The following is a 21,577-nucleotide window of genomic DNA, read 5'->3' on the forward strand; positions in this document are numbered from 1 at the left end:
AAAATTGATAGAGAAAATTTGAAAAAGGTCTTGTTGAGCTTTTTCGAATTGAGCACATAATTTTGATTTGACTCAATCAATTTGCATTTAGTCAATCTTATTTGATTTGACTTAATCAAATCTGATTTGAATTGATCATTTTTTGATCTTTTTTAAAAACAATTATGAGTCAATTACGATCAAGATATTGACTTATTTTTTCAAACTCTCTACCTTGTTGGCAGATCTTAAAAATGCGACAAGTTTGTGAATTCTTTTTTTGATTGTTTTAAGTATTTATTGTTTATTTTCAACATCTCTTCTTCCGATTCGGATCGTAATGAACAATTTGAAACTAACGTTTTCAACATGTGCAAGAGATGATCAACAGTTAAAATTTTATTTATAACTGTATTTCAAAAAAACAAAAAGCTCTTTCGATCAAATTTTTTTCACTTTTTTGTTTTTGTTAGGTTTTTTTTTCATTTCATTTTTATTAGTCTATTTTACATAGAAAACTAACAAATATATAGAAATTTTATAAATAAACACAATTTTTGTTTTTCATTCAAAAAAATAAATTCAGAATTGGAAATATTAATTAATAGAGATTATTAAAAAGATGAGATGGTTGAAAAAAGAAGTCAAAGAAAAATTAAATGATATTCACTTTTTATTCAGTAACAATTGGAGAACAGATGGGGGTTTATTTTGTTTTGAATCAACAGAAGAGGAAGAAGAAGCAGTAGATGAAGATGATGATAAAAAGGAAGAAGAAGGTTGTGTTTGTGTAAATGAAGGAAAAGGCTGAGTTGAAGATGGAGAAAAAATACTAATAGATTTCCATTGATGTGGCAGGTGCCAAGCTTGAGAATTATCACAATTTTGATCTTCATCAAAATCTTTTCTTTCTTTTTCTAAAACCTGTTCCCTTTGCTCGCTTCTTTGTTCCAAAACTTCGCAGTTCGCTCTTTCTCTTCTTTCTTTCGCTTTTTCTGCTTCGTACGCCCTTTGATCATCATCAGAAGCATCTAAAATAAAAAAATATGGTAAAATGATGTTTATAAAAATGAAAAAATAGAAAAAGAAAATAAAAAATAATGGTAAAAAAGTGAAAGATAAGCCTCCTGTTTCTGCCAAAATTGTAGTTATTGTGGGTGTCAGGGTATTTTCTGGATTGAGTTTATTTTTCATTTTGGCGAAATATCAAGCATTAGCCACCTTCTTTGCATCAACTTTTCTCAAGTAATTCGAATATAGCTCCTCCAAAAACAATGTATTTGCTTCAAAATCCTTATTTGTGAGTGGATTGTGCAAGATATGAAAGTTTGTGAGGCAGCAAGCCACTGAAAAATAGTCCCCAATACGCTCCATTTCAAAAACCCACGGATGACGGAAGACAGAAAAGAGAGTTTTGAGTCTTCCAAAGAATCTTTCAACAATAACACGATGAGATGCAAGCTCAGGAGTTCCAACGGGCTTTGTAATAATCGCCCCAAGCTCTGGTTTCGCTCCTATGTAAGCGGAATCGGCCAAAATCTTTGCTCCTCCAAGCTTTTGAACAAATGTGGGGTAATGTTCTTTGAAAATAGTGAAATCGTGAGTTGACCCAGAGTAGATAGAACTGATTGTACTTGCTGTTCCCACCTTGGGGTTCACTCCCACCTCCGCCTTGACACAATAGATGTGATGCTTCCCTGAGTAGTATTTTTTTCCAAACTCCAACCTCCCTCCAGGCCTGTTTGTAGGTATTACTGTGCAGTCAAGCACAATTCCCACCTCCTTCATTTGCTCCAAACGATCTGGACGAAATGAAAGAAAAAGATCTGCAAGTTGAGATTTTAAATTTGATGTTGTTGAATGAAGAAGTCGAACTGTTGATGTTTGAGATTCGTGTTTTGATTGAGATATGACGTGAGTTAAAGAAATAGAGCCATGGTGAAGAAAAACTAACAAAAGAAAAAGTTGTTCATCCAAAGATTCGATTGATTTTGCCCTTCCACGATGAGGTTGGGCTGATGATGAGAGAAGACGAAGAAGCAAGTCGAATTCATAACGAACAAACCCAGTCAGTCGGTGAAAACCGAAAGATGGGTCAGTAAATTTTTTGCAAAATTTATCGATGATTGATTGCTGATCATCATCAGATTTAATCTCAATATGAGATGGCATTACATTTCTTTTTTCCACGCTCGTTAAAATATCGAAAAATGGAGATTGAGACATGAATAATGAAGTTGAAAAAAAGTTAAATACAAAAATGCCCATTAATAACAATTATTATCGATCATATTCGCACCCACAATTATTGTAATTTGCATTGACTCAATCAAATCGATTTGTCTCGATCTAATTTGAATTATATAAAACTTATCTGCTTTAGCAAAGGCAAATAATATATGACTTGTTCAAATCGCATAAGTTCTAGTAGAACTTCATTCATTTTTCCGAATCGCGAAAATTCGACTGAATCACATCTATTTAGTTAGAACTTTTTGGATTTTTCTTTAACTTTTCGAACCTTTCTTTAACTTTTTCGTGCCCAGTTGGGGAATTTTATTTTTTATGATGTGATCTTTCTTATTTTTGTTTTCCAGTTATTTCAATAGCACTTTGAAAATAAGAAGCGTGTTACAAAGAGAAGGTTTATATATCAGTTTGAAAACTTTCAAATTTACTTTTTTTTAAAATATGTTCAATTTTGATTCTTCTTTTGAATATAACATATAAACCAGATATCCTGACACTGACTTCGACAATATTCAATATAAATTTGAATTGCCGTGTTTATTTTTATGAAATTGATGAATTTATCGATTGAATTTAAACATTTGTTGAAAAAATATTCTTCTGAATGAAATTTTCAATTTTTGTTTGTTTGTTAGTTATTTAATAGCATATCAGTATTTTCTTTTATATTTTTTGTAAAAAAAAGTTAAAATAAAATTCAAGAACTCATTATTAAAAGCTTTCTGTTTAATTTTTGAAAAAGTTAAAAATTTGTGATGTGAAAAGGAAAAAACAATAAAAACTTAATGCTTTTCTTTGAGAAGAGCTTGCAACGGTGTTTGTGTTGGTTGTTGACTTAAGGCATTTGATAAAATTGTTGATGAAGAGGCAGAGGAACTGGGCGTTGAACGAAACAATCGAGTTGATTTCCACTGGTTAGGGATGTACCAGGAATGCTGATCTCTTGTATCTTTTCTTTCTTTATTTGTCATTTCGCTCTCTTTTTCTATTTTTTTGTCTCTTTCCTCTTTTTCTTCCAATGAGACTTTCTTTTTCATTTCTTTCGTTATATTTTCTTGGATCTGAACGTCTTTTGGGTCTTGGGACTCATCCGAATCATCTGAAAAAGTAAAGTTATGGCATATAAATATATAAAAATGAATAAATAACATGAAAAAGAACAATATGGGTTGAAAAATAAAAAACACACTATCTGCCTGAATAGGCAGAATTGTTAATCTTGGTGATGGAACTTGGCTCGGATTAAGTCTATTTTTCATTCTAACTCTGTATTGTTCATTTGCAATGTTCTTTGCCTTCTGTCTTTTCAAATACTCAATTGTCAGAGCATCTAAAAAACGTTGATTTGCATCCAGATCATGAGTAGTCAAAGGATTTTTCAAAATATGGTAATTTGTTAAACAACAGGCAACAATAAAATAATCTGCTATTCTTTCAGGCTCAAAAGGCCACTGCCTCCGGAAAACAGGAAATAGCGTCTTGAGCCTTCCAAAAAACCGTTCAACTATTACTCTTTTCGATGCCAATTCTTGAGTACCCACAGGTTTAGTAATAATTGCATCAAGCTCTGGCTTTGCCCCGACATAGGCAGAGTCAGCCAGTATTTTCGAGCCTTTCAGTTGATCCTTAAAGAGCGGATAATGCTCCTTAAACACTGTGAAATCATGAGTGGACCCTGTGTGAACAGAACTTATTGTGCAGGCTGTTCCAACAGCAGGGTTCACTCCGACTTCGACCTTCACACAATAGATGTGGTGTTTGCCACTGTAGAATTTTTTGCCATTCATTAGACTACCTCCTGGCCTGTTTATTGGTAAAACGGTGCAATCCAGAACAATTGCAACATCATTCATATCGATTAAGCGATTCTCTCTGAATGTCAAAAATAAATGGGTAAGTGGCTCTTTGATATCGGAAACAATTGAATGAAGCAATTTGACTGTTGAATTTTTTGTTTGATAGTAAGAAGATGCCAAAATATGAGTTAATGTTGTAGAGCCATCATGCAAAAAATTCATTAAAAGAAATAACTGATCTCTGAACTCGTTCACTGCTCTTTCCTTTCCTCTGTGGGGAGAAACCTCATCGCTAAGAAGTCGCACAAGGAGATCGAATTCAAACTGGGCAAAACTTGTTAGGTATAAGGGTACGATATGGGAGTTTTCAAAACTCCTTAAAACATATTTATTTGTAATTCATATGGTCACTATTCATCATTATTCATGTTTATAATCATCGGAAATGTGTGTGGATGAAAAATAAAAAATATGAAAAAAATAAAAAAAATCATTTATGGTTCATAATCTGAAGTTTTTTCTTCTTCTGTCTCGAGCCCTGACGATTCTTCCTCAGTTTCTTCATCTCCCAAAATATCTTCAATTTGAGGGATTTCGGAATCTTCATCTTCAACTTCCTCTTCTGCAAGAACTTCTGCTGGCTTTTCCACAGCTTTATACTTAACGATCGTAGGTGAAATATCTTGAAATTTATATTTCAAAGATGTTTTTACCAGAAACATAGCTAAATGATCTGCAATCAATGATTTTCTCACTCCATACTGAGGAAATGATTTGCGCAATGTTCCCCACAATCCCTCTATCGTATTGGTGCACGCACCCGTAACTGGATCTTCAAAATTTCTTTTGTGGCATACAGTTTTGTGAGTGTAATTGTATTGATCCAAAGTGGAGTATGCTTTCCACTCGTCGCTCATAATTGAAGTACCACTTCGAATTGTTTCCAAAATGATGGGAAAAAGAGTTTCCCTCTTTCTGTTAGGCACAACTTTCACAAAACGAGGACCAGCTCCACCTCCCTCCAACCTCTCAACCCCACCAAATATCCAAATTTGTTCCTTTCTTCTTCCTCTCTTATATTTTCTTCTCCTCCACACAGCCTCGTCAATTTCAACCACTTTTCCTTCTCCTCCTATTGAGTTTTGATGTAAATTCCAAATTTCCATGCAGGAAACTCTAACGACACTGCACCTAAATCCAACAGTTTTCCTATCCACTCCCAGCATTTTCGAAATGAACTTAATATTTGCGCCTTCCCAATACCACAAAATGATTCTAAAAACCTTCCCCAATCCTAATTTGTTCCCAGAGAAAACTGTTTCATCATATACAGATTTCTTTCTATTGCATTTTGAGCAGTGCCAATATCTGTAAAACTATTCACCTTTTAGAACAATCATTTTTCTTCTGCAACGGACACAAATTTTCGCTTCGTTTTTCAAGACATTCTCGTAAAACCACCTCCACGCTCCGTCTTCGTCTGTGAAAACATTATCCAGCTGATGCGGCTTAATTATCTGAAAATCCAGCATTGCCATTTCAATATTTCAATTTTGATCACAACCCATAACAACTTGAAATTGACCTTTTTCAAAAAAAATTTGAAAATTATTATTATGGATTTCCGATGATTATTAACATGTATTATGATGATTAATAATCATATTAATTACAAATAAATATGTTTAAAGAAGTTTTGAAAACTCCCATATCATACCCATATGCCACCTGTTAATCGGAAATATGATGTTATTGGTTCACCTGTCAACTTTTTTGCAAAATCAATTACAGATTTTTTTGTCTCCTTTTTTTCAACTTCAACTCGTTCTGGAATTGCATTTCGCTTTTCGACGGAACTCAAGACATCAAGAAATGATGTTTGAGACATCAGCGATAAACCAACGTTGTTCACGGATCAATATTTCCCATTTTTTGAATATAATTTCTTAGGATCGAGTTCCCATCATTTCAACTATCGGATGTGACTCAATCACATCGATGTGATTCGAACTTTTTCATTCTTTCTCAAACTTTTTGTTTCGAGATTAATAAAAGAAGAATTGATTAAATAACATCAATGAAGTTCTAGTCGGGGAGGAAACCCGATCCAGGGAGGAAACCCGACCCACTGATCTAAAAAAACATTTAAGATAAATTGATGAAATTTTATGTTTTTTTGACGAAAAAAATATGTTCAATATATGAAAAATGCACTGTTAACAGAAAAAAAAAACTGAATAAAATAATAAGCACGATTTTCAAAAACAGAAATTCAAATAAATGTATTATTAACTGAAATTGAGAAAAAGTCTTAATTTAAGCAAAAAGTTGATGATCATCGTCAGATGAATAATAGACTGCTCCAAATGAAGCACATTCTGGTGCTCTTTCAGGATTTATTTGTGAGGCAGCCCATTGAGGAGGGGCATCAGGCAAACGATTCAAAACTGCATTTTTGTCCATTGGAAATAAGCCGCAAACCCTCCACGAAGCAATTATCGTTGAAGGGTAACTAGCAGCTGATAGTCCATTTTTCAATGTTCGAATAAATGCTTCTCTTCTCTCCGCAGCCGTCGTAGCCTTCCCGCTTTCCGTTGCCTTGCTGAAATTCCTCTTTAAACTCGCAAACACAAATTGGTCGTTGGGCTGTAGAATATGAGAGGTGTGAGAAGGAAGTTTTATCAAATCTATTAAATTGTCTCTGCAAACTTTTTTCATTTCATCGCTGAAATGACCCACACCTCCATCCATGACCAGCATAGCATGATCATATTGCTTTCCTATGGCGCACCGTTTTTTGTTTATTTCTGGCAAAAATATTTTTTTTGAACAATTCAGCAAATAATGACGATGTTAAATGGCCTGACGTGGTTGGAATAAAAACTTCAGTTGAGGTTGTGGCAAGAAGATATTCAGCTGGAATTGTTTTGAAGTGAATGAGAACTGGTGCAAGGTATCTGCACCCATCGGCGCTAGTCATTACAATGATGGATGTGGAGGTTGGCAGAGACGATTCTGGAGTGATTGATGATGGTACAGAAGATGATGAAGCTACCTGTTCTTCTAACAAAGCTGAAAAAACTGTTGATGTTTCATCAATATTGAACATCAATTGAGGAATAGGTTTCACTTTGAAGAAATATTTTTCGTAGGCGTCGAAAAACGGAATTAATACAGCTTTGCATGAATGTGCAGCCCTTCCAATGGGCAGCGGTTTCGGCTTTTGCAAGCTGATTTTTTTATGTCTTAACAAAAAACGATCAACCCAATGCTTGTCCACAGTTTTGATTTCTTCTCCTTCGCTTCTTTTTTTGCACAATAATTCATTTGCCTGAAAAACAAAAAAAGTTAAAAAAATGATGAAAAGACTTGTTTTCACACCATTTGTATAATATTTCGTTTCGTGTGATTAATTCCGATCCTAATGTCCTCCAAAATCCTCTCTTCAAACTCATCTTCTTCTGCTTTAGTAAACAATGTTGGTCTACCGTTTTTTCTTAAATCTCTCCCTTCTTTTCTTGCTTTCAAGGCTCTCACCAAACATCCTCTCGAAATCAACCTGCTTTCCTCGATTTCACGACCGGAATATTGCAAAATATCATAGGCATACAAGGCCTTGATAAACTCATCTCCAATAGAACGCATATCACTCGATGCTTTAATTCTGACAAGAGAAGGTTTCTTTTCCATTGTTTTGATCAAAAACATTAATCAAAGTTTTTGATCAAAAATGGATCGGGTTTCCTCCCTGGATCGGGTTTCCTCCCCGACTAGATAAAAGACTTAGAAACGTTCCTGTTTCAATCTCGATATGGTGAAGAAAAACTTCAAAAGCTAACTGAAAAAGTCTTTTAATAAGTTGAAAAACTTAGACATTCATTGAAGATATAAACATTTTGAATCATTAACAGAAACTTCATGCAATGTTTGGTATATTACACAAATTTTTGTAACTTCAAGTTCAGTGAGATGTAATGTGATGATTATTTGTCAAAACCTTCTGAAAATACAGCACATTTTAAAAACACATTTATGGATTCCGGAAATTTTTTTTTTAATTTGAATATTGATTCAAAGTATTTGATTGAGTTAATACATGTGTGATAACTTTTGAAATCACATCTTTTCGATCAAATAATTCAGTTTGATAATTTGGGGTGAAATATGTCACTTCAAGCTTTTTCATAAAAAAATTATGTTCTTTTTATTGTCTTTTTTGATCAAAAAATGCAAGCTATTTTTTTTTTCAATAAGGCTAATTTTTTTTGTAAAGTTCCTATTGTTTAATTTTCAAATAGAATAAAAATTTCATATTTCGATCAATTTTCTGTTCCCACTCACCAAATTTCGATGTCATGAAAGAAAAATTATTGCGATGTTATTATTTTCATGACAGCGAAATTTGGTGAGTGGGAACAGAAAATTGATCGAAATATGAAATTTTTATTCTATTTGAAAATTTAACAAAAGGAACTTTTCAAAAAAAATTAGCCTTATTGAAATATTTGTTGTGTCACAAAACATTGTGTTATCAAAATATTGATGCATGTTAACAATTATAAAAAATCCAATTTATTTTTAAACCTGATAGAGTTTACCAAAGTTATGAGTGAAACCTTAATTTTGTCCTTTGTGCAAAAAATGTTTGGAAGTTCTTTATTACCCCCATTTTGTTTTGATTTTTTTTTATGAACACAGAAAAGTGACAACTCCTTTTTGAAACTGTCACGTTCTTTCTTTATTACTAAATTTTTGCATTTGAAACAATTGAAATGATTTTTTTATTTCACTGACAAATTTCTTTTCTCTAACAATGATTTTTCATTATTATCATCACCCGGAAAAAGCTATGATTTCAAAAATAATCACCCAAGTGTATATTTTGTTTTTTTGGAATGAACTTGAACAGCATTTATTGATAAGTCTTAACCGAATTCTGTCACAACGGTTTTGACATGTCTTTTTGAGAAGAAAAATGAGAGTAATTCAATCCGGTGTTTTGCTGTCCAACGATGAATATTTTTTCGCAATACACTTTTATTATTTTCAATAAACTTCTTATTCGAAAATTTTTTGTTGCTTGTTTTATATGTATTGAAAATGAAATGATAATACCGCTGTGATTAATAATTTCAGCATTAAACGAATATAACAAAATTATTATTACTATTTTTATAAAAGTCCAATTAAAATTTTCAGATTGGTGTATACACAATTTTAAAGAAAATAATTTTCAAAAAATACGAAAAAACATTTTCGAATTTCGGATTTCTGTCAAAACCAAGTGCTCACCCTTTAATTTTTTCAAGAAAGGAATATTTGACATTAGACCTTTTTCGTGTCAATCTATGATATTTGCAAAGAATAAGTGATAGTGAATTGGAAAGTATTTATTTGTTTTGATTGAATCAAATACGATTTTACTCAATCAGAATCTTGATCACTTTTAAATTTTGCTATATGCCACGTTCGATCGACTATATTTTATAAGTCTTTCATAGTTTGATATTTGCATTTTGGATGTATTCAGACTTTCTACAAAATAATAATTAATGTTTTTTTACATGGGTGATTATTTTTGTAATCATAACTTTTTTCGGGGTGTTGATTTTTAAAAGATTGTTTGTCAATGTGAAGTGTTTTTGTATTTTGATGATAAAATAATTGCAATTGTTTCAAAAACAAATGTTATTTCCAAATCAAAGATAAAAATGTCTTCTATGAGCTTTTTCATTTTTCAGAGTTCTTTTGTTGGTATTCAAGGAAAATTTTCGAAACGAAATTTTTGAATAAAAAAAATTTGATTTCATAAACAATGTCATTGTTTTTGTAAACAATCAAATTGAATAACTGTTTCTGATTCGGATCGAATCAGTTGGACAAAATCTATTATTTTATGAACGAAGAAATTGTGCCAAAGAAAAAAACCAACAATGTTTATTCATTTTTATCTTGTTTCAGCTTTCACTTCTTTCGTTTTTTGATTATTACTTCGATCAGACATAAAAACTGCAATATGGACTAATATGATTTTTATTCATATTTTTTGAAACATCAGAATTTTTTTCATGAAAAAAAAAGTTGTTAATAATGAATGATTATTATTTATAAATGATTTGAAACATGTCATTGAAAATGAATGAATGAGACAAAGACAAAAAAAGCACTGAGAACATCATTCAATGAATTCTATTGTGAATAAAAAACTGGAACTTTGATTCTCTCTTGATACGGAGTTACAAATGAAGCTAAAGAACCAACAGAAAAGTTTCTTTCGTTCTCGGAGCTCATTTGAGATTAAAAAGTGTGATTTTTTCGAAGATGTTGGATTCAATGAAGGAATTGATGTTGAAGATGATGATATTGATGTTGATCGAGAAGAATCTGAAATTGAAGAATCTTCCAAGATCGAAAAATCAGAAGATTGAATTGTTTCAAAATTTGGAGACGACGATAAAAATGATAAAAAATGATTTGTTGAGTTTGTTGTTGATAATGATGATGATGATGATGAAGCAGAAGAAATCGATAAAGATGTCGATTGGGAAGATAAAATATAAATTAAATCGTCTGAAGAGATTCACATAGTCCCATTGCATCGGAAGATGCCAAGAGTGAAAACAATCTGTTTTTTGTTGTTAGTTATCTTCTTTTTGTCTTTCTTTATCCTGAATTTCAGCTCTTCTTTCATTTCTTTCACTTGTCACTTTGTGAACTTCGATTATTCTTCTTTCTTTCGCTTGCAGCCTTTGTGAATCTAAATGATCCATAACAGAATCATCAATAATAATCAATATGGATATAAGAAAATTGAAAAAAAAATTTTTTTTTCAAAATGAAAAATTCAATAATGGTGAAAGAACGAAAAATAAGCCTCTTATTTTCTCGATATTTATATAAATGTTGGGTTCCATGGAAGTTCCAAGATTGAGTCTATTCTTCAATTCGTGAATGTTTCTTTCTTCGCTCTTCTTTTTGCTTCTTTCCTATGTGTATTTTCACTCAAAATATCATTCTTTATTTGAGTATTTTCTTCAGAATCTTTTTTTGTCAGTGGATTATGTAGAATTTGAAAATTTGTTTGACAACAGGCAACAAAAAAATAGTCAGAAACTTTTGATTCATCAAAAACAAACGGACGACGAAAAATTGTGAACAAAGTTTTCAACCTTCCAAAAAATCTTTTAACAACTCTTTTAGAAGCTAACTCTGGAGTATTAAGAGGTTTTGAAATTATCACTTCGAGATGGGGCTTTACAGCGATGTTTTCTGAATCAACAAGAATATTTGCTCCTCCAAGAAATGATTGATAAGTTGGATAATTATCCTTCAACATTGTGAAGTCATGAGTTGAACCTGTGAATACAGAACTGTCAGTGCTGACTGTTCCCAATCTGGGATTGACACACACCTCCGATTAAACTCAATACATATGATGTTTTCCACTGAAATGTTATTTTTTATATTCCAATTTTCCTCCTGGGCGATTAATTGGAATTACCGTTCAATCAACAACAACGCAAATATTTTCTTATCCTGTAACTCTTTCTGGTCTGAATAAAATGAACAATTGTGAAAATTAATTTTTCAATTTTTCAACAGAAGAATGAAGAAGACGAACTGTTGAAGTTTGAGATGAATGTCTTGGCTTTGCAAGAAGATGAATTAATGTGCAAGATCCATGATGAAGAAAGTTGAGAAGTCAAAAAAGAGCTGTTCTTCAAGAGAATTTATTGATTTTGTTCTTCCTCGTTGTGTGTGTGAATAATCGGAAAGAAGACATAAAAGAATGTTGAATTCTGAACGAGCAAAGCCCGTCAGTCGAAAGAATGCAATTGATGTGTCTGTTAATTATTTAAATGCAAAGTCTTTAATACTTCGAAAAAATGAATCTTTTTCATCATGATATTGATTTGGAATGGTATTTCTTTGCTCCAAACGTTCCATAATTTATTATCAAAAAATTTGAGACACAACCTATTTTCAGAAATATTTATTAGCAACAATTTTAACCATTATTTCAATTCTTCTAAAATGATCATTATCCCAGAATTTCTGAATTATAAATTGAGTCAATTAAAACTGATTTGATTGAAGATAAATAGATTTAAATTGATATCTTTTATTTTGAATATATTCAAATTGAAATATTTCTTGAAAAAAATTATATAGTTCTATTATCAAGTATTATTTTCATTCTGGTGAAAATTCATGAATGGGAACTGAAATCTTTTAATAAAATAACAGAGAATTTTGAAAAATTTTGAGAAATAAACAATAATTTTTTTCTTAAAAAAAAAAAAAAAAAAAAAAAACCACCAAAATTTCACTTCATTGAAAAAGAAGCTCAAAAAAAGAAAATCAATTGTTTTTATTCTTTCTTTCTTTCTTTCTTTCTTTTTTGATAATGATTATTTCAACCATACAAAAACATAATCGAAATTTGTTAAAAATAGTCAATTTTGCATAATTCTCAAGTGAAAATGAAAACTGAATTGTTATATCAAATTTTCATTCCAACTTATCAATATTCAGAAGAGTGGAAATAAAAGCTTGACAATGCTATAAGTTCAATGCTGATGAAATTTGGTGAGTTTGAACGATACTGTTAATAAAAAATTATCAATCTTCATTTTCACAAGAAATTTTAACAAAATAAACTTATCAAAAAATTTTTGTGAAACAAAAAGAATTCAAAAAAATTTTCATATTTTTCGTGAAACGTAATTCTCACAAAGTCTTTTTATATAGATATCGTTTGGAAGATAATTGAAGAAAATACGGACTTTCAAGCTTTTTATGCACAAAGATTGAAAAAATTGTTTTTCTCACAACATTTTTAAACTTTATCAGATTGAAAAATAAAATTGATTTTCATTCCTGCTTACAGGCATCATTGAAATCAAAACAAAAAATTTTCCAATATTTCACGAATATCAAAAAAAATGACCCATTATTATTGTGCTTTTTGATATCAAATGGGCAATTCTTTTTGAAAAGTCACAAATGTTTAATTATCAAATAAAATTAAATTTTCATATTTTTCTCAAATTTCTATTAACTAATATCAAACTTCACTTCAATCAAATCTGTTCATTGATAATGCTATTTCAAACATTCTTGAGGAGATTTGTGAGCTGAAACAGAAATTTGAGCAAAATATGAAAATTAAATTATTTTTGAAAATGAAACATTTGTGACTTTTCAAAAAGAATCACCCAAATAGTTAATGAAAAGTGCAGAATTTTTCAATGAAGATGCCTGAAGTCAAATATTTTGTCCCAATTACAAAAAGAAAGTTGTGCGAAAACAAACTGTTGATTTGAAATTTCCATTCTTTCTCATTTTTGAGAAATGAATAATCAAAAAGATCAAAGCAATTGAAAGAACAGTTTTCTTTTTTGCTAAAATAAAAAAAAAAAAAAAAAAAAAAAAAAAAAAAAAAAAAAAAAAAAATTGTTCACAATACAGATATCGCATAAAATACCGGACATCGCACAAAATACCGGACAAGATCCATTTCACAACAACCATTCAAAGAGAAAATCTGATAATATTCCTCCAAATATATCAAAGCAAAGCTAACTCATTTGGCATTCCGGACATTCATTTTCGTGATGACTAAATATTTAAAAAATAATTTTTGAAAATTCGGAGAAATTGGATTTTGAGTTTCTCCGAATTTTCAAAATTATTTTTCTGAATGTCCAATGTATTTTGCATATTTTGTGGTTGTGTGAATATCGTAATTTGTGAAAAATAAAGGTTTTCAAGCTGTTTTATGCAAAGCTTTGATTCATCGTATGCATTATAACATAACAATTCTTTCTCAGGATTCAAAATAAAATTATTAATTTTTATTATTTTTCGAAATAATTGAATTTATTAATCCACTATCAAAAATAATCAATGCATTTTTAAAAATCATCCATTTCTATTTGAAAAATTTCCAGAACACATTGCATATTCAATATTTCAATATTCAAATATTAATGCATGAAGTTGTGTATTTTCATTAATTTTTGAATGTTTTTTTTTTTTTTTTTTTTTTTCTTTTCTTTTTCTTTTCTTTTCTTTTCTTTTCTTTTCTATTTTTTCTTTTATATATTTTTTCAGTGGAAATTAAGAAACAAACGTGAAATAGTTTTTTCTTCATATTATCAATTGTCAGGAAAAAATATTCAAAGAAAACTCTTTTCAGTGTTTTCACTCGAAGCAAAAAATATTCGAAAACCTTAATTAAAATATTCAGAAAAAAATTTCCAAAAAAGATAATTCTCCGAAAAAGATCTAATAATGCATTATTAAATTATTTCTTTATGATATTTAACTTTTTTGTGTGCTCTGCAGTGAAAGAGATTCCAGAAAAACTTGAAAAATTTTTGAAAGAGATTGAATTCCCCTTTGAAACTCGGATTTCCTATGTAGATCGCCTTTCTGGAACCGATGATGAAATCAAAACTCAATTGAAATCTGCACATGTAGTTATTGGTGAACCTCATTTTGCTCATCTACTTTCAAATCCAGAAATTTCATGTCCAAATCTGAGATGGTTTCAAAGTACGGCTGCTGGACTTGAATATTTTATGAAGATGAATCCTTGCCCGTATTTTCCAACATTCGCCAAATTACCATTTGTCGTCACACGCGGAGCAACATTTTACGGTCCAACAATGGCGGAATATTGTATTTCAATGATGATTGCAGTCCAAAGATCCTTTTTTAAAATGAAAGAAGTTCAAATAAAGTTAGATTCTCCATATGTGGATCGTGACAATTATACAAAATTTCCTCTATTATCTCAACTTACAGTTGGAATAATGGGGGCCACTGGTTCAATTGGTCAAGATATTGCACGGAGATTATATGCTTTGGGATGCACTGTAATAGGACTTTGTCGTAGAAAAAGAAAGGAAGGAGAGCCGATTGTTACACCTCAAGTGGAGACACCTGTAAATGCGCATTTACCACCTTCTGAGTTATGTTTTGAAGAAATGTATCCAATTTTGGGAGATGACGAGAAACAAACTTCTTTAAGAACTTTTTTAAGCAAGGCTGATGTGGTTATAAATGTACTTCCAACAACATTAGAAACAATACATTTACTTGGAGGTAGATTAGATTCAGAAGGAAAGGAAATTCCATCACCAATGGAATCATGCAAGAAAAGTTGTATTTTTATAAATATTGGAAGAGGCACAATTATCAAAGAAGATGTACTTGTCGACATTCTGAAGAAAGGTACAATAAGTCATGCTGTGGTTTGCTTTTCCTAACTTTTAAATTATTTTTATTTTCCTTTCAATTGATAACAATGTGCTCTTTCAAAACATTTGTATGGAACAATCGTCAATTTAATTTGTATCATGCAGCTTGACGTTCAGGAAATGGAACCGCTTCCATCTTCTTCTCGTTTATTAACAGAGCTTTCACCAGATCAAGTTACAATCACGCCACATTGTTCCGGGTGGCCTCAGAATGGAGATTTTATAACACCTCTACTGAAGGAAAATCTCTCCAGATTTGCTGCAGGAATGAAAGCAGAAGAATCTGCATTAAAGGAGGGCAGAACAGAAGAATGGGTTCCTGACCTGCTGTACATAATGAATTGGAAAGAAGGATATTAATAATCTTTTCTTTTGTTTATGAACATCTTAATTTATGAGTTATTACATATTCAATAAAATTTTGATTGAAACTAAGTTTATTGATGAACAGAAAAGAGATTTTTTGAAAGTTTTTTCAATTTTATTTTGAAGTTTAACGTTGCTTTGTTATTTTGATGGGCATTTATTTATGTACAATTTTTTTTTTTTAGATTTTTAATTTATCAATTTGATTTAAAAAAATTTTTTCTTGAAAAAGAAACTTTAACATTTCCATTTAATAATTAATTCTCTTCATTTAAAAGTTATGAATTTCACATATACCATAATTATTTTCTTGATTGAGTATTTAATTTTTTATTTATGAGAATTGTGGAATATCGCATAACAGTTCCTCTTAATATAAAAGAATATCCATTGGGAGCAACGTTTGCTATTTTTGAAATAAAAACAAACTGTGAATATATGATAAATGAAAATGAAATTTTAGATATATAATTGCAAAAGCATCTTTACAAAATAGCGGCTCAGGAGATGGAATTGATCTTATTACTGATGAGCCTTTTATAAAAGATGGAGTTCACGGAAGACATACTTTTAAGGTCTCCTTTTTAACAAAAAATTTTTTGACCTTAATTTTATAATTCAATAACTTTCTTTAAAATAACATAACAATGTTATGCAAATACATTACTCCAATATATATATATTTTTTAGAGGATGCACGTAGGCTCAAAAGTTCCTGGATTTGTTAGAGCAGTTGTTCCAAAAACTTCACTTATTTTAGAAGAGGAAAGCTGGAATGCATTTCCATATACAAAAACGACTTATTCCAATGTATGGCTAAAAGATCGTTTCAAAATGGTTGTGGAAACAAGACATTTACCAGGTCCCCCTGTTGAGGAAAATGTTTGAAGTTAGAATAGAAAATTTCTCAAAATTTACAACTTGCTATAGATTCATAATCTTTCAGAAAGCGAGCTTAAAATGAGAAAAATTGAACTTATTGATCTCGGGGTTAAAGCGGTGTGGTATTTTCTGTTTGTCAATTTCCCCTCAAATCGCTAATTTCATTTATCAAGAAATCCAATACAAGGGAGTATAAATGCAAAGAAGATCCCACAACATTCAAATCAGAAAAGACAGGGAGAGGACCATTAGTGCCAAAATGGTGGGAAAGTCCAGAGGCCAAAGAATGGCCCGTCGTGACTTGCTATAAATTGCTGAGAGTGGAGCTGAAATGGTTCGGACTGCAGACTCTTGTTGAGAGTTATGTGCCGTCTCTTTGCAGAACCATATTTGGCAACACTCAGCGGCAGTTATTTTGCTGGATAGACGAATATTACGGAATGAGCGAATCAGAAATATTGGACTTTGCACACAGCCAATATAAACAGTCGATGGTCGTATGTCACAATCATATTTTGAATGATTTTTAAAAGAAATATAAAATAAAAATTTCTCATTTTTTTACCTGTTATTTTGAAAGAAAATGAAAGAAAGCCCTCCACCAGAAGAGCAAGAAGAGGAATACAGCGAAGAGGAACAGAAAGCAGAAGAACAGAAATTTATGAGCGAAGAAGACATTTTGGGGCAATATGAGGAACATTTGGAGTCTGGAATGATTGAATCAGACTCAAACACTCCGATGGAAATGGGCAGGGTTCGCGTTGAAGAAGAAGCGCCTTCTTCTTCAGCAACACCTTCATCTTCGACTGTCCATGGAGAAATGCCTCAGACGCCTCCTGTGAATAAAAATGAGCAATCATCTGACACGTGAGCTAGTGACAATTGGCCATGTGTAAATTGTTCATTAAATGTATAGTAACAGTTATCAGCAAAAAGGGTCATCTAGGAAAAATTGCGGATTTCTGATTATTTTTATTTTTAAAGCAAATTTGATTATGTTTCATATTTATGTTGTTTTGAGAGAATTTCATTCTATTGATTAGTCATACATTTTTTTTTAAATTTTCTTATTCATTTTTTTCTATGTAACTCATTTTTTTTTTGTTTCATGCAACTAAAAGTCATGATTTCTATTCATTGCGCATTAAATAACAGAATGCATGATGAATAAAAGTACAAGCTGTTTGATTTTAACATGAAAAATACAATAAAAATAGAAGTGATTGAAAGCCAGAAAGATTAAAACAAGACATTTCACCATAAATTTATATTAAAGATAATTATACTTCTCACCACACATCCTTTGCATTCCTCCTTTTTTTTCTCAAAGTGAATTGAAAAATAAAATAATACCACATTACTGATTACTCTGGCCAACATCCTCCTGCATCACTTCATCGTTATCCCCTTGTTCTCCTTCTTCCTCTTCCTTCCTCGGAATCAGCCCATCATCTTCATGATTCTCCTCAACTTCTGCATATTCTCCCTCTTCTCCTCTTTGCTCTTCTCCCGTCTGCCCCTCTCCGCCTTCCTGCTGTTCTCTTTCTCCTTCCTCTCCTCCTTCAGCATTCTCCGCTTCTTGCATCGCCCCTTCCTCCTCTTTTGAAGGCTCTGGTTCTGGCTCTTCCTCAACAATAAGAGAAGATGCCATCGAAGGCTTCTGTGCAATTGGGCGCTTCTTCTTTGCATTCAGCCGCTCAAAGTGCTTTCTGAAGACAGGAAGTGGCTGGTCATCGTCAGTGAAGAATGGCTGGTTCTCGTCTTCTCCACCTGCCTCTCTATCTTTCATCTCCTCCTTCTCTTCTTCCTCTTTCACTGTTGACAAATAACCCTCGCGTGGGAAGAACTTCATTGGACGCCACTGAATAGCCTTGTTCTGTGGAAGCAGCAGCACCCACTCATCTGGAAGAGGTTCGCAGGTGAAGTAGGAGTGGTGTGGAATGTAGATCCCCTTCTCTTCCCAGAGAGGCATCTCAGCCAGCCCCTCTGGCGAAGACGAGGCACACGGGGCATATGCAACAGTGGCCTAATTTAAATGAGTTCAGATGGAATGAAAATAACACATGCAAATTACATTAAATAATAAGATTGTCAAATATGAAAAGTATTAGAAGAACCAGACCTTCATTTGAGGGCAGATGTCTTTGATGATGTCAGGCACAATACGCTCCATGTTGATCATAAAGTCCATTCTGCTTGACTCCAGCTGAGGATTGAATGAAGTGATGTTGATGGGAAACTCGCCCACATAGCTCATTGCTGCAGAGTGCTGGGGAGGAAGGCCTCCTTCGTCCTGCACAAAGCTCCTCAGAAGAGGAGAGGCAGCACCTGCATCGTCGCCATCGCTATTGAATGGCACAGGCGATGGAGAAGGTGTACCGATGGGTGTGGGGAAGCGCGTGGTGGCTGCAACAGTGCCGTTTCGGGCAGACTTCATCGTCGCATTCGGCGAAGGAGAAGTTGAAGATATTGTGTTGTTCATTGTGCGCTGTGTCTGCATTGGATTTGATGTAGCAGCCATCGAAACAGCCGCGTCTCTGTCGTTCTTTGTGGGCAGATTGTGTGTCCCGCCTATTCCTTTTGGATGGCCAGAGAGGATGACACAGCGAATGCACTGAAACATCACAAAGAATGAAGAAAAATGGAGAAAATGTTGAGATGAGAATATTAAAAAAATTAATAGAACGGAAAAATAAAATTCAATGGGACAAAATAACATAAATAATTTTTTATTTTAAAAAGAAAAACAAAGTTTTGTGTCTAAATTTCCAACAAGCATTCCACAAATCACATTCCACAAAATATTGAAGTGAGTCAAAAGCACACTTGCTGCTGCTGTTTGAAGTAGACGTCTAAGCTCTTCTGGTCAGCCACAAAGTAGAGCACCTGGAACTTGTTGAGGGACGAGATGGATGAAATGACATCGGAGTCAGGCAGAAACATCTCCGAAGACGGCTCGGCGGTGGAGAATTGCTGGGTGATGGTGTGGCCGAGAAGCTGGTAGCAGAGCGTGTAGTCGCCGGGGGGAAGATTGAAGATGTTGTAGATACACACAAGCAGACGAGATAGATGCAGAGTCGGCTGGGCTTTGAGCAGCTCCTTTGTGGTCGTCGCATTCTGTGCAGAGAGGGCAGATGAAGAGGTGCCAGACGAAGAAGAAGAAGAGGAAGAAGAGCTGCTTTTGCTGCTGGAGAGTGCAGAGCGAGAGGAATAAGAGGAAGAAGAAGATGCCTGGGGTTCGAAGTCAGGTGTGGAAGGCTTTCTCTCTGGAGGAACGACCTGCACCTCGCAGGTGTCGTCCATCACGAGTGGAATGCCAACAGCCTTCGCAAAGTTCTTCTCAACGGTGATGAGCGTCTTCTCGGCGTTGTACAGCTCGTAGCAGCTGTTGCACACTTTGAACACACGCGTCATCGCCAGCTTGTCCCGCACTTTCAGATCGGTTCGGTTGAAGAACTCGATTTTCTCTCCACGATGCTGATGCAGTCAGATATTTAGACATTCATAGATTCAGACATTCAAAATTGAGTATATAAAAATTAAATGGAAATGAAAAGTTTTTGCTTTCCAAAAAGAAACAAGAATTACATTTCAATTCATAACTCAAAAACACAAAAATTTAAATGAATGCAGAATCAATTATTCAAAAAAGAATGATCCGTAAGTTTTTATCATACTGTGAGATGATTAATAGTCTGAATAATCATTTTGAATGTGAGTTCGTGAACGAGTTCAGATGGCGGATGCATCATGTTGCAGCATTTGCATCGAGCAAGTCTGACATACTCCTGTTTCTTGTTGGCACGCGGTATCAAACTCTTTGTTGGTGACTCTCCCCCGTTATCACCCCCTTCACCTCGCATTCGTTCTGCTCCGAGTTGCTTCCACTTTTGCAAGCACTCTGGTGTTACCCGAAGAGATTTTACTTGTATGAACCACCATTTGTCTGCTGCATCCTTTATCCAATCACAAACCAATTCAGACAGCTTGATTCCGTGCTGCCTCCCAACATATGCCACAATTCCTTCAGTAAGCCCAATTGGCTCTCGAACTGGTGCTCCACTCGTCTTAAATACCGTACATCCGTTCAGGACATCTGTGCACACCGTAAAACGTTTCCTGAAGTCTGGTTCTGTATCATCAGAAAATCTTCCTTTTCCAGTGAGAGTGTAAGCAACACTTGCTTGAGATGCTCGCCAAACGACACGAGTCAATGAAGGATTAGGACCTTTCGATTGGACAAATCTCTGAATAACATAATCTCCTGTAGGAGGTGACATGATAATATTTTTCAAATCTTCTGTATTCAAAACACTCAACTCATTTGCCTTTCCTCTTCTATCTTTCACTTTCAAAACAGCTGTCAAAACATTTTCTTGACCTCTTGGTCGCCCAATTGCCATAATGATATCTCTATTTGTAAATGTTTCAATTTTTTCAAGATAACCTTCTTCTGATGTTATAAGCCACATTTTCACTTCTTCTTTTCCAATGAAAACGAATGTATCAGGAATTGGAAGTCTAAGTTTTCCCGTTACAGGAACATACTTTGAAGCAGTTGTCTTTCTAGTAAGAAGAGGAAGAAAGCTGACAAGGGGAAATGCAGGATAGTTTTCATATGAATAACGTTCATCATCACAGAATGACACCTGCTTCATTTGTTCCAAATAAGTCTGTTGCTCCTTTTTCTGCATCTCTGCTGTTTTTTGTGCAGCACTTTTTCCAAATGAAAATCCTGTTGGCTTCTTTTTTGCTGCTCCTGTCTGTTCAGTTGTTGTTGGAGATATTTCATAAAGATTGCCTCTTGGAGCTTTTCCAGCTTCACCTTTTAAGTTTGCTTTATTAATAGTTGAAAGGTGCTGACGATGAAGATGCGATCCTGGTGGTGGTGCTCTCGGCTGACTCATTTTTGTGTAGTTCAACCGTTATATTGATCCTACCCATAGCCATAGCATTTTTCAAATCATAAAACAAATATTTTTATTTTAGAGTAAACGAGTCAGGCTTTGTTCAGCTTTTCATTTTCGAAATGAAAGA

At 33.1% G+C, this 21,577-nt stretch overlaps 5 protein-coding genes across 5 annotated transcripts; 2 read left to right on the forward strand and 3 right to left on the reverse strand.

The window, feature by feature from the left end:
• Positions 1-4,519: 4,519 nt before the first annotated feature.
• Positions 4,520-5,251, reverse strand: MONOS_15988 (putative Uncharacterized transposase-like protein; the record flags this gene model as incomplete). Its single annotated transcript, XM_067868892.1, has 1 exon — positions 4,520-5,251. One exon carries the CDS (start codon positions 5,249-5,251, stop codon positions 4,520-4,522), a length of 732 nt encoding a protein of 243 aa, XP_067725878.1.
• Positions 5,252-6,341: 1,090 nt separating this feature from the next.
• Positions 6,342-7,715, reverse strand: MONOS_15989 (uncharacterized protein; the record flags this gene model as incomplete). Its single annotated transcript, XM_067868893.1, has 3 exons — positions 6,342-6,671; positions 6,910-7,356; positions 7,407-7,715. 3 exons carry the CDS (start codon positions 7,713-7,715, stop codon positions 6,342-6,344), a joined length of 1,086 nt encoding a protein of 361 aa, XP_067725879.1.
• Positions 7,716-14,054: 6,339 nt separating this feature from the next.
• MONOS_7340 (putative 4-phosphoerythronate dehydrogenase) lies at positions 14,055-15,951 on the forward strand. Its single transcript, XM_067877656.1, has 2 exons — positions 14,055-15,286; positions 15,398-15,951. Exons 1-2 carry the CDS (start codon positions 14,345-14,347, stop codon positions 15,650-15,652), a joined length of 1,197 nt encoding a protein of 398 aa, XP_067725880.1. The 5' UTR covers positions 14,055-14,344; the 3' UTR covers positions 15,653-15,951.
• Positions 15,952-15,994: 43 nt separating this feature from the next.
• Positions 15,995-17,411, forward strand: MONOS_7339 (putative phosphatidylinositol transfer protein 1; the record flags this gene model as incomplete). The annotated part of the gene is made up of 6 exons (XM_067877654.1): positions 15,995-16,059; positions 16,122-16,233; positions 16,349-16,540; positions 16,589-16,657; positions 16,714-17,037; positions 17,121-17,411. 6 exons carry the CDS (start codon positions 15,995-15,997, stop codon positions 17,409-17,411), a joined length of 1,053 nt encoding a protein of 350 aa, XP_067725881.1.
• Positions 17,412-17,697: 286 nt separating this feature from the next.
• On the reverse strand, positions 17,698-21,481 carry MONOS_7338 (putative Lmbr1-like motif protein). The gene is made up of 4 exons (XM_067877653.1): positions 20,218-21,481; positions 19,367-20,017; positions 18,663-19,154; positions 17,698-18,566 (listed from the first exon to the last, which is right to left on the reverse strand). Exons 1-4 carry the CDS (start codon positions 21,445-21,447, stop codon positions 17,898-17,900), a joined length of 3,042 nt encoding a protein of 1,013 aa, XP_067725882.1. The 5' UTR covers positions 21,448-21,481; the 3' UTR covers positions 17,698-17,897.
• Positions 21,482-21,577: the final 96 nt, after the last annotated feature.

Source organism: Monocercomonoides exilis, assembly GCF_001643675.1.
Source record: "Monocercomonoides exilis strain PA203 chromosome Unknown scaffold27-1312184, whole genome shotgun sequence".
Lineage (NCBI taxonomy): Eukaryota > Preaxostyla > Oxymonadida > Polymastigidae > Monocercomonoides > Monocercomonoides exilis.

What these genes read in the sequence shown, in the direction of transcription:
- MONOS_7340 (XM_067877656.1), top strand. Translation starts at nt 14,345, where the DNA reads ATGATATTTAACTTTTTTGTGTGCTCTGCAGTGAAAGAGATTCCAGAA. An exon ending in GTACAATAAGTCATGCTGTG is followed by an intron (nt 15,287 to 15,397) that starts GTTTGCTTTTCC and finishes TGTATCATGCAG; the next exon opens with CTTGACGTTCAGGAAATGGA.
- MONOS_7338 (XM_067877653.1), bottom strand. Translation starts at nt 21,447, where the DNA reads ATGAGTCAGCCGAGAGCACCACCACCAGGATCGCATCTTCATCGTCAG. An exon ending in ACTTCAAACAGCAGCAGCAA is followed by an intron (nt 19,155 to 19,366) that starts GTGTGCTTTTGA and finishes GTGATGTTTCAG; the next exon opens with TGCATTCGCTGTGTCATCCT. An exon ending in ACATCTGCCCTCAAATGAAG is followed by an intron (nt 18,567 to 18,662) that starts GTCTGGTTCTTC and finishes CATTTAAATTAG; the next exon opens with GCCACTGTTGCATATGCCCC.